The sequence below is a fragment of the Colossoma macropomum genome, unplaced genomic scaffold (assembly GCF_904425465.1).
Source record: "Colossoma macropomum unplaced genomic scaffold, Colossoma_macropomum, whole genome shotgun sequence".
NCBI classification, from domain to species: domain Eukaryota; kingdom Metazoa; phylum Chordata; class Actinopteri; order Characiformes; family Serrasalmidae; genus Colossoma; species Colossoma macropomum.
The window spans coordinates 6,078,281-6,091,055 of NW_023494801.1; the positions used below are offsets into that span (position 1 = coordinate 6,078,281).

Consider the following 12,775-nt stretch of genomic DNA (forward strand, 5'->3'; position numbering starts at 1 on the left):
CACACCCGCTGCACTCCTTCACCGGCACACGCTTTTCCCTTCCTCTAATTCTCTTTAACTCTTTTCATCCTCTGCCTGAGACCTAACAGAGCCTTTATTCTGAGCACGATGAACTGCTATTTTGTGTGAGCGTGTGCGTGCGTGCGCATCCTAAACTTAGCAGGCCTGGTTGTAAAATGTGGTGTGTGTGTGTGTGTGTGTGTGTGTGTGTGTGTGTGTGTGTGTGGTGTGTGCGTGAGCTGTTAGAGGCCCCACTGTTGACTTGGATAGTGTTTCAGAGTGCAAAACCTGCTGTAAGACTTTCAGTGGCCTGGATACGCAGCTCTGAGCTGAGCTTTGTGTGTGAGAAATATGACAATATCAGTGGTGAACCTTCAGTATTAAATCTAGTCCTCAGTTTGGGCTGTTAATGATAAAACTAATGATAACGTCAAAAATGAGGAATAAAAACATAATAATGCTAATTTCTGAGCATCCTTATGGGATTCTAGTAGTATGTTAGCGATAAGCTAATGGCGATTCGCGTTAACATGTTTTGGCAGTTCTAGATTAAACACAGACATTTGAGGCTTGTATAAGAACTGCTTTGACCACAGCTTGTATTCACAGTCAGTAACATATCTAGAACTTCCTCCTATGCTGTGTTGTATATGGTTCTATATGGAACATTTTTGAAAATGGTTCTATATAGCACCAAAAGGGGTTCTATATGGAACCATATACAGCATATCCTACATCAATCTAAAGAACCATTTCAAGACGCAAAGAACCCTTTAAGCATGCAAATGGTTCTTTGAGTGTTTATAGTTCTACATAGAACCATTGTCTTTACTGAAGAACCCTTGAAGAAAGCTTGGTTTCACCCGTTGTTAATCAAAACATGATTGGTTGATTCTTCTGTCACTTCCTAATTATGTTGGTTAATCTAGTTAATCTACCATGTAAGGCCTTCAGTTCAGCTCCTGAAGTTCTAACCAATGGGAGAGCTTGCTTTGCTGTATCTACCTAAATGCCATAGAGGAAAAAGTCCTGATTGGATCATTTTCAGTTGATAAGATACAGTACTAGCAGAGTTTAAATACAACAAGCATGAAGAATCTATAGTATAAAACTGAACAAAAGTGGACATCTATTTTTTTGTTTTATTTCCCAGAAATCGTTAGCCCTTCTCTGAAGGCCCAGAAGGCCCTGAGGGTTAAGCTCTGTATGATAAATTATTGTTATTGTGATAAATCCTATCACAATAGTGTAATCTGAGTATATCATGGGAAACTGCATGGATCATAGTAAATACAGATTTAGACCAATCATAGGGATCATGTAAACAACAACAACTGCATTGTAACAAGTTGCTGATTGGATGCAGTCCATTAAGATATCATCTTTTTGTATTCTTTCATTTTTACCAATTGCTTATTTTTTCTTCTTCTTCCTTCTTAAATAGTTTATTTTTGCAAACTTAAAAAAAAACGTACTTCTCACAGCCTCTGCTGTTTTCCTGGTGCATTTTGTCTGTTCCAGCTTGTTTGCAAACCTAAGAAAAGCTAAACATTGATACATGATACATATCGTGTACTGTGAAGTATTGTGATTATTATATTTTTTTACCATATCACCCATTTTAGTTGCCTTATCTTTAGTGAATGTGGTCCTGGATGCGCAGCTCTGAGCTGAGGCCCTCTGTATACCCTGATAGTGAACACGGTCCTGGATGTGCAGCTCTGAGCTGAGACCCTCTGTATAGCCTGATAGTGAACACAGTCCTGGCTGTGCAGCTCTGAGCTGAGACCCTCTGCATACCCTGATAGTGAACACGGTCCTGGATGTGCAGCTCTGAGCTGAGACCCTCTGTATACCCTGATAGTGAACACGGTCCCGGATGTGCAGCCCTGAGCTGAGGCCCTTTGTATAGCCTGATACTGAACATGGTTCTGGATGTGCAGCTTTGAGCTGAGACCCTCTGTATAGCCTGTTAGTGAACACAGTCCTTGAAGCTGAGTTTGTCTGCACGGCCCATACACTGGATGTGTACCACCGAGCTAGGGCCTATGCTTGGTCTGGATATGCAGCTCTGAGCTGGGGCCCTCCTATAGGGCCAATAATGAACATAATCCTGGTTGTGCAGCTCTGAACTGAGGCCCTCTGCATGGCACATAACAAGCTGTAGTCTGGATATGCAGCTCTGAGCTGAGACCCTCTGTGTGGCCTTTAATGAACATAGTCCTGGATGTGCAGCTCTGAGCTGGTACCTCTTGTTTAGCCCATACTGAACAAGGTCTTGCATGTGCAGCTCTGAGCTGGATCCCTCTGATGGCCCGTAATGAACACACACTCAGAGCTGGATGTGCAGCTCTGTGCTGGGGCCTGTGCATGACCTATGGCTTGCTGTAGTGTCAATGTGCTGCTTAGAGCTGGGACCGTCTGCGTGGTCTATAATTAGCTATAATGCGGATGTGCAGCTCTGAGTAGTGACGCTCTGTATGGTCCACAGAGAACAGGGTTCTGTGGGGGCAGCTGTGAACTGAGGTCTCTGCATGGCCCCTAGTTAACTGTAGTATGGATGTGCAGCTCTGAGCTAGGACACTCTGAACGGGCCATAGTGAACATGGTCTGTGCAGGATATGCAACTTATATATAAATTAAAAGAACGTTTGTTTTTTTTAATATATATTTTTTTATATTTTTATTCTCGTGTCTTAGATATCTGTTTTTAGTAGACGTGAAATGACCATGTTAGACAGGTACTTAAAACTGCTTTAGAAACACTATCAGGAGATGTGTTGAGATATAAATGCTGTTCAAACCTTTCAGTAAGGCCATGATTGTTGATGTTGCACTGGAAGGGTGGAGGGTGGAGGGGGAGCTTTGAGTTCAGTCTTTAACCTCCTGACCCCTGGGAGCCCCCAGGCCAGCACAGAATGTTCCAGGGGGGAATGTGTGTATGATGTGTGTGTGTGTGTGTGTATGTGTGTGTGTGTGTTTTGGTGGGGAATGAAGCTGCCAGGATCCTGAAACTTGATGCTGCAGAATGCAACACACTCACACACACTGTTTTTATACAGGGTCTGGATGTAAAGTAATACATATGTCCCATATATATTGCATATATGTAAGCGTCTATATGTGATAATATGAATAATGTGTACATAAGTCTGCATGTTGAAGGGAGGGTGGTGGGGGTAGGGTTACAGTGGTGATGGGAAGGAGGCAGTATTTCTAATAAAACTCCTCACCACTCACGAGGCCAAATGGCAGCGGCTCTGCCAGAGCATAGCAGCCAGTACCAGGAAACCACTGACAGGCCTGGCACTGCAGCTAGAGCACTCTCACGTGTGTTTATGTGTGTGTGTGTGTGTGTGGTTTGAGAAGGTCAGGCGGTCAGTATAAAGTGGAGAACTGTGGGGTTATGGCGTTTTGAGAGACATCTCCTCTGTAATTTTCCAGGAAATCACCTTCAGCTTAATCATCACAGTGGGAGAGGCTAAAAGTGGATCTGACCTAAATGCACTGTGTCTCTCTGTGTCCTTCCATCTGTCTCCCTGTCTGTCTTTCTGTCCCTCTCTTCCTCTTTCTCTATCTCTCTCTCCCCCTCTTTCTCTTTATTTCTTACTCAGCTCTGTCTCACTCGCTCCCTCTCTTTCTCTTTGTCTCTCTATCCCTCTCTCGCTTGCTCTCTCTTCCTCTCTCGCTATCTATCTATCTATCTATCTATCTATCTATCTATCTATCTATCTATCTATCTATCCATCCATCCATCCATCCATCCATCCATCCATCTTGCGGAGCCCTGATGACATCCCATATAAATGAAAATAGGATCTCATTCCCACTACTTAATTATCTTGTTCCAATGTCTTACTAAGTCATGGCCACATGTTATTTATAGAGGATGTCATCAGCGGGGCTCTGTACTGTCCATCTATCCATCCATCTATCTATCCATCCCTATCCATCCATCCATCCATCCATCCATCCATCCATCTCTATCATTTCTCTCTCTCTCATGAAGAGTTTGATTGACAGTAGTAGAGTCATATGCAGATAGAACAGTACATGTTTTGTTTATTTTATAAGTGAAAAGAAGTTAACAAACTTAAATATCATCTTTTCTGCAAATTTCAGTGCACAATTTTAATTATTTAGGCTTAACGTAATAGACAAAAAAAACAAAAACATGCAGAGTAAAATGTACCATAACTTTTGCTCAAGCGACCTTTATGTCTTATTTTCCCCCAGTGTATTAAATTCAGCAAATAATCAGTAGTTGTGCATTAAAATGTGCAGAAATGTGTTCACTGGATGTGTTAACTTATTTTTACTTAGAGAAAATCAGCAAAATACATAATTTGACCGGAAAACGTTTGCGTATGACTGTATATCAGCAGAAGGTGTTTCAGTGAGAATAAACTGACTCAGTTGAGGCCCAGACAGTCGCGCGAGGGCAGCTTCTGCGTGTGAGTTCAGGTATAATTTGTTGTGGTGTTCGAGATGAACACGCAGAACACAAACTCTTTCTGTTCCTCGCCTGAGTGTGTGTTTGTTCCTTTCTCAGGCACTGCCAGTAAACACACTCACTTCAGTCACAGCTGAAGTTGTTCTTAATACGTGCACTTGTGCTTGTGTGTGTCTGTGTGTACAGAGAGCCCTCCGGACACTGAAGCCCACGTTGTGTTTCTGCACACGTTGGCCAGAAACAATGCAGGGCTGTGTGCTGACCTTTTTAGGTGGCAACACCGGCGCTGCCAAAAAATATAGCAGCACATAGAGGAACAGATGAGGAAAATCGGTGGGTTTTTGGTAGGGTGTGTTAGATTAGTAACAGAAGCTGCATCTTCAGATGAGCTAATGAGCTAACAGAGATAACAAGCTTGATGCTGGATGCTGATGACTCATCTTATACATAAGGTATTTTCTTGTTCTTGTTTGGATCTGTAGTTTTTGAAATCGTCCCTCAAATAAATAGTACATTACTTCTTTAACAGCTACTAGCGCTGCTCTGTAGGCGACCCTGCCAGTCTGCAGTGATAGCAGAGGAGGGTAAATTCAGCTCCTCACTGCTGGGCTTTAGTTACATTTAGGGCATCATATGCCTTCAAAGGGAGGGGGATACAGCCATTATTTATTATCACCCACCCCTAATTCTTGTGATATGAAGCTGAAGTCAGATATTCTCCAGCTTCTCGTTTGCATTTTCCCGTTCCATCTTAAATGGTGCAGCAGTTCTGATGTCTGAGGTGCCAGAATGTAACTTCTGCTCCATTTAAGGTGGAACGGGAAATTTAGCTAGCTAGCTATTGAGACATCAGCATAGTACTACCAATTATTAAGCTTGTTATGAAGAAAAGGACCATAATACATTGAAACGACATTAAATTAAGATAATACGATGGTTATCGTAATTTTTTAACAGAGAAAATTCTCACATTTGTGGGTTTTTTTGGTCGTTTGTTCAGCCATTTTGCCAGTTTTTCTTTTTTTTCCTCATAACTCTGTTTGGAGTGGGTCTCTGAAATACCTCTGTTTGAATGGCTATGTAGCCCTAACACTTCGCCCTACCCCTCTATCTCAACACAAATAGGGACACCCTACCCCTAGGCATGAACGCGCAAGGGCTAAGTGGTAGGGGCGATGGGGGGGGGGATGGGATTGGGTCTAACTCCATCCACACCTACATAAATACAGGCAGAACCGTTACATTTCACTGAATTGTTAGCCTGAAATGTTAGAAGTACCCAAATAGTGACTTCAGATCAGAATCTGGCACCTCAGATGGTTGACCACACGCTCGAGTTTCCATGCAGCTGTAAAAACATAAATAAATAAATGAATTTAGGCACTTTCTCCCCATCAGCCTATGTTAGTTTTCACACTCCTGCACATTTTAATACACAATTACTGTTTATTTTCTGAATTAAACATATTGAGGGGAAAAAAACCAACAAAGTGTGGCTTGTGAAAAAGTTCTGGCACATTTCATAGATTTATGTTTTACTTTTTTCGCAATATGTTCAAAATTATGCAAAATTTTGTGTTTCCTCTTTGTTAACATATTTTGCACTCACAAAATAAACAAAGCATGCCATTTGACCAGGAGTGCTCAATCGTTTGCGTACAACTCTATGTAGGAGTCGAATTATACTATTACCATGCCTGAACTGTGGAACATGGCCTGGCAAAGAGCTTCTATGTAGGCCTACAGCTGCTGTGGTCATTAATCTCAGTCTCAGAGTATCTGTATGATGCATATTCTGTATTTTCTCTATGTAACACATGTGAGTCTGAATAACAAGACTTCATAAGATGAGTCAGGTGTGGTAGAATAGTGGAGATGACCAACCACTGGCCATCAATCTAAGAGCCAGTGCCCGGAGCTTGCGGTTAGTCACTTTAAGCTGCTTCAAAGTGTTTTCAGGTCATACTGTTTGACCTCAGTGGAGCCCCAGCTGCGGTCAGGAGCGCTCTCTTTCCCTCCTCCCTCTTTCTTTAAAGAGGGGAAATGGGAACAGAGGAATGTGCCGGAGAATCCGGACATCCGCCCCGATTCCATCTGCCACCATGTCAGCCATTGGCACTGACATCAACAGCAGCAGTTATTGAAACCTGATTTTTGAATTTGGGAGGTGTGAGAGCCCTATTTTTTCGTCTTACCTACCCTTTGAGGAGCTCTTTTAGGAGCTTGGTGGCAGAGATGATACAGTTTAAACAACTTAAATTAAAAACTTGTAAAATGTGATTCATCTCTGGCCAAGTTACTTCGTCCAGTCAGATTTGGAAACGTGCTTATCTTGTATTTACACTGAAAATCAGTAGAGCGATATGAGGAGGATGTGTGGCTTAAATGTACGGTGGCAACAAAAGCAAACAAACTTTGGGGGGGCGGGGGGGGTGGGTTGCAGTGGTCTGACATCAAGTTACAGTACAGCTCTTCACACAGGCCAAATGTGCTGGAGCTCCCCTCTGGTGCACTCCGGCCCAATTTAACCCCTGCCTGAGGTGATAGAGCAGTCTTCCAGACTCAGATTAAGCCTGATCCTAGGTAGCAGAAGCCTGAATTTTGTCCCTTTTTATTGATCACAGTATGTCATGCAACGTTGGAGACCTACATTTGAGATCAAGTGTTCACACAGCAGGTAAAAGTGGCCCAAATCTGATCTTTTTCTTCATATGTGACACAGATGTGTGTCAGTGTGATCAGCAAAAACACACTGAATCTGACATTTTCAATTCTGATTTAAGACGCTTTCATATGTGGTGCTGAAATCTGATACGTATCTGATATGCGGCAACACGACTCAGTCTGAACAGCCAGATCGGAATCCATGACTTTTACGTCAGTCCAGCTCCACATTTGTCATAATTTTGAGTCCTCATGAACATTTGGGGTGATGTTTCTGTCCAAAACCCTCCGTGTTCAAAGAGATTTCAAAAGAAATGGCCGAATAAAAAACAGTTAAAAGTCTGAGAGCAAAGTTTAAAGAATCTGAGGACACGAACCAAAGAAGTGACCGAGTCCTTTTTACAGCAAGATCGAACACATTCTGGGTGATAAGCCCAGCTGTCAGTCAGTGAAGCTTCATGATGGCTCCTGTGATGCTGGCGAAGCTGAAGCTGAACCCTCCGAGAGCGACTGGTGTTCGTTGGCAGTTATGATTGTTTACCTTTGGATGAGCCACGTGAAGCAACGTGAAGCATTGTTCTTTTGCTCATGCAGGTCAGTTTAGAAACGTGATCTGTTCAGACTGATGGCACATACAGGTCACATTTAAAAGATATTGTGAACAGACAAACAAAAAAAAAACAGATTTGGTGAGAAAATCAGATTTGGGCCACTTTTACCTGCTGAGTGAACGTAGCCTTAGATTTTTGGGCGAACTTAATCCCACAGAATGAGGGTTAAAAGCTGGTTCACTGCTGAGAATGACCTCAATGCACCTCAGTAATTGAGGACACGTTTTTTTTTTATCCCTCAAGTCCAACATAAAAAATCAAGCTGTGTCATGCAGTTTCAAGTTCCTCTTTGATGCTTGTTGAACTTCCCAGACATATAGCTCTTTGTAAACAGAGGACGTTTATGACAATGAAACTGGTGGTGAAATATCAGATGAAATGGTGAGTGGTGCTCATTATTCTGAGTAGATTTAGAGAAGATAAGAGTAGGGGATGTGGGAAATTAAATGAGTTACACCAGGGGACTCTCAAGACCAGCCAACACTCTCTGTCTGAGGTAGAAACTTCCCCGGCCTTGTGTGGGACAAGCTGTTGAGGCATTTTCTGCTCTTTCTGGAAAAACGACTTCCTTTTTACTGTTTATTTCACATCATTAGGCCTTATATAATTGGGTGGGAGGGCACTTTGTTGACCTCGTGAACTCAGTCTGTGTTACCCTCTCGACTGGGTACCAGTGTTGATGAGTTAGACCAGGAGACACTTTCCATCAGAAGCTAGTTTTGAAGAGTTGGAAGCTAGTTAAGGAAGACTGGTCTATGGATTGAGTTGGTGTTGCTGTGTGTAGACCAGAAAACATTCTCTGGATTAGCTCTGTTCTCTGGAGTTAGACTAGAAGTTACTCTCTAGACTGAACACCAGTTTTGATAAGTTACACCAGAAGACACACTTTAACACACCAGACACTACAATACAGTCTCTGAATTCAATGTTAGTTTGCTTGTTTGGCCTAAATGCCAGTTTACTTTGAGAAATCAGACCTGCAGACGTCCTCTAGACTCTGTAGAGCAGGCATGTCAAACTGGGGACCTTCCAGGCTAAAGTGCTGTGGAGAGCAACCTTTACTCTCATCTAACTCTCTGAATTCAGTTCATGAAGGCCTTGCTAATCAGCCGATAAGCTGAATCAGATGTGCTGAAGTCTGCAGTGTTTTGACCCATGAGGACTGTTGGCTGACACATGTGCTTTAGAGGTTTTCAGACAAGTTGTTGGAATTTGAAAACTTTCCCTGTCTGGTGTGGGAGAACTGTAATGGGGTTTTCAATTCTCCCTGGAAAAACAACTTCCTTTTTCTGTTCATGTCAGCATACAAAACGAGGGACTTTCCTTACTGACCTATGGTTTTGATTAGTTAGATAAGGCTTCTTGAGCTGAACATCAGTGTTTTCAGCAGGAGGTACTCTCTGGACGGGATGCTGCTTTTGTGAACTAACCTCTTAAAAGGCCAGCAGTGGGCCCAGAGTTTTATTACATGCTTCTATTACCGAAGAATAGCTCAGCCAGTTTGCATTGACGTCCCTCTAGTTACTGAATAATACGCATTAGTATGTAATAAGCCTGGGATTTTAAGGGGTCAAACAATCAGAAGACAATCTCTTAACTCTTCTGTTATGTCGCGGGTCAAAACGACCCGTTTCAAAGTTTTAAAAAACGGGAAAAATATATAATTTTTTTATCATTTTTGGACGTGTGAAACCCTTTTCAGCTGGACTTGTGGCTCATTTAGTGTGAAAGGGTCAGTTTCGGCCTGAAACAGACGATATGTTTTGTTTGTATTAAACAACAATCCTCAATGTCAAATATATGCGAAATGTTGAAAAAGTCTACATTTTTAATGAAAAAATTGGTGAATTAGTTTAAGTAAGCCATGATCTGTAAAGGGTGAAAAACTTGATTACACTAAATATTGGTTAAATTGATATTAATTGCGCTAACGATAATGTTTATGGCAAAAAATATATATTTTAACTGCTTTCGGATGGTTAAACATGCACCGGGTCAGTTTGACCTGGGAACATTACTGCTGTTCCTTACAGCTGAACAGAACAGGAGGGTTAAACTAGAGTTAGACTGATTATCAGAGTCTTCACTGAACACCAGATTTGAATAGTTAGAGTGCTAGTTTGGATGAGTATCACTCTTTTCAGAGTTTACACTGTGGAGTTTGACCAGAGAACCTTCTGCCGACAGATCAGACATGCTGACGCTATTTCTTTGGAGCTTGAAAATCAGAGGTGAGGATTTCCCCTGGTCGTATGTGGGAGAGCTAAAGAGGGGTTTTCTACTCTCTCTGGAAAAAATGACTTCCTTTTACTGTTTATTTCATGTCAGCGTTAGTATCAGGCACTTTCTTGACTGACCTTTTGATTAGTTAGACCGAGCAGACCTCTTGAACTGAACACCAGCTCTTCTCTGAACTGGACACCGGTTTAGGTAAGTTAGACCAGGAAACTGAAAACTCATTTTTAGAAGTTAGACCAGGACTTCTGGATTTAGGACCAAACACTAGAGTTTTGGTCACTTTGCTTAGATTGATAAGACGCTTTTCAAACTGTTTCTAGAGTTTGAGGAGTTAGACCAGGAGTTACTCTCAGGACTAGATGCTAACTTTGTGAGGAACACTTGGAGGCAGATCGTGAATCTCAAGTGAATGTCAGACTTGGTTAGTTAGGCCAACATGTAGTCCCTGAGTTGAATAGTTTGGATGAATAACAAACACCAGAATTTGCTTTGAGTGAACAAGGAACGGTTCTCTGGACTGATCAGAGGTTCGAGTTTTGTTTCTGTATTTTGAAAGTTTGTGGTAAACTATAGAAGGATTATCTCTGGATAAACCTCTACATCCTTTTATGCCGTATACAACTCGATGCAGTACTTTGACTGAACTTTGGTTTTGATTAGTTAGAGCAGGAGAGAGTCTCTAGACTGAAGATTAGCTTTGATGATTAAGGAAATGTTCTCTGGACTGAACTTTGAACCCCCGTACTGGATGCTGGCTTTGTGTATTAGTTCTCTGGGCTGGTCTCGGTTTTTGAGTCTTTTGATTTGAATAATTTGATGTAAAAGATTTCTGGAAAACAACTTATGTTTTCTTATTATGCAGCGACATTTCGGCCAGTGAAACTTTTTCCCCAAAAATGGTCGACAATGGCACTTTTGTTTTTGGCTGACAGAGAAAAAAAGCCTGAAAATTTGGACCGAAACAAAAACCTTAAAATATTACAATGAAGAGTCAAAATCCAACACTCGCTGAACAATTTCGAAGGCAGTGAAAATGAGACATACGGATAAAAACCGCTGTTTGTTTTCTGCAGCATTCTATATAGATTTAACCTTAACTGATTTAATGAAGAGCTTTAATGGGAGTCATATTATCGATATGTACTGTATATGTACTGTACTATATACTGTACTATATACTGAGTTACTTCTTTATCTTTTGATAACAAACTTTTTTTTCTTTTTTGCCTTTATTTTTAAAAGATGACACTCCAAACATGTGCGTTCAGTAGATCCTGCTGGGGTTTAGGACTGTTTTGTTCACTTTTCAGTTCTGACAAAAGTAAAGTGACTCATATGTTCATAGCACCCCCTGCTGGAGAAACTGCAGACTGCTAGATGGGAGTTCCAAAGCCACGTCCACATGCTTTACGTAGTAAAACACAAGGTGTTTTCTGTCGTTATAGTGGAGGCGCTCAGGATCTCAGCTTTAGATGCTTTTGGGAAACCATTAAATAGTGTATATATAATTTGACAGCTTTAAATATTTAATATATTACATAGCAAACTGTCTAAAATGAAATTAGTCCTCTAGTTCTCTCATTGTTCTTTCTCAACATGGCAGTAATCGCCTTTGATACATTGTCAGGATTACTTTATTAACCTCTTAAATGGCCAAACGTTTTATTACACACTTCTATAACATAAGAATAGCTCAGCTAGTTTGCACTGAAGTCCCTGTAGTTACTGAATACTAAGGTTTAGTATGTAATAAGCCTGGGATTTTAAGGGGTTTGATCAACAGCATAGATAAAACAGAAAGTTATGTATTAAAGAACCCTGAATTTCAGTTTCGGTCAAGAATTTTCATTTCACTACATCAGTACTTCGTATTTCTTATCAGTATACAAAGTTCACCAAGGGAGGCTGTCTGCACTGAAGACAAGGGTGTGTTGAGGAGTTAGACCAGCAGTTACTCTCTCAAATGGACAATTCATTATTAGATCAGGAGACAGACTCTTGACTGAAAGCTAGTATTGAGGACTTAGATAAGATCTGGTCTGAATGCTGGTTCATTGAGTTAAACCACCAGACAAACTTCAGACCAGTTACAGTTACTGGTGCTTGACTGAACAGCCGATCAGCGGATTTATTAGTTAGACTAGAAGACAAACTCCTGATCCCTCTGTTTTCTCCTTCCTGCTTTACAGGGCCAACTGGAAGTGACTCTTTCTCAGCCTACGCAATCAGCCAATGGCACGCCCAGGTGAGTTCACCATATTTGTCATTTCACAGTGAGTGTTCAGGTAGAGCTCAGTTTTATGGTGCCCACTTGTCCAACCATGTCTGCTCTGTTAATGGGAACATGATGCAAAAGAGATTTTATGATTAAGCGTGGACCAGGATGTACGCACAGCGTACAGCGTCACGGGGCCTGAAAAGTCCTAAATATTGTTTTTAGGTCAAATTTGTCCAGATGTTTTGGTTCCCTGCACGTTCTGTCTCGTGTGTATTTGTGTTGTAGAATCATGTGGTGTTTGTGGGTTTATACAGCATGTGCTTTGCATGTTTCTTCCTGTTGCTAGTCATGCTGAAAGTTTGTGATGTTGGAGAAGTGGACCTTGTGTGTGTGCTTGTTTGGATATCGAAAGTCTGAAGAATTCCCCTGATCCTCTGAGGGAGTAATACAGATGGTTTATCTACCCACAGATCTTCTACTTCCTTTTACTGTTAATATTACCCAAATATACAGCGTCTTCTCCAGCTTTAACAGACCTCAGGAGTCTGGAGAAGGGCCAGAGCGATATATCGGTACAAATTAGGAATGCAC

General features: G+C 41.5%; 1 protein-coding gene across 4 annotated transcripts in view; it reads left to right on the forward strand.

Annotated features, from left to right (window-relative positions):
- Positions 1–12,775, forward strand: part of plekhh3 (pleckstrin homology, MyTH4 and FERM domain containing H3) — a 63,497-nt gene that overhangs the window by 15,336 nt on the left and 35,386 nt on the right. For 3 of the 4 annotated variants that reach the window (XM_036589655.1, XM_036589654.1, XM_036589657.1), the window contains exon 2: positions 12,156–12,211. In XM_036589655.1, the coding sequence (XP_036445548.1) occupies positions 12,156–12,211 (56 nt within the window). Of the gene's footprint in view, positions 1–9,613; positions 10,159–12,155; positions 12,212–12,775 lie in introns of those variants that run through there. The other variant, XM_036589656.1, reaches the window with a different exon arrangement.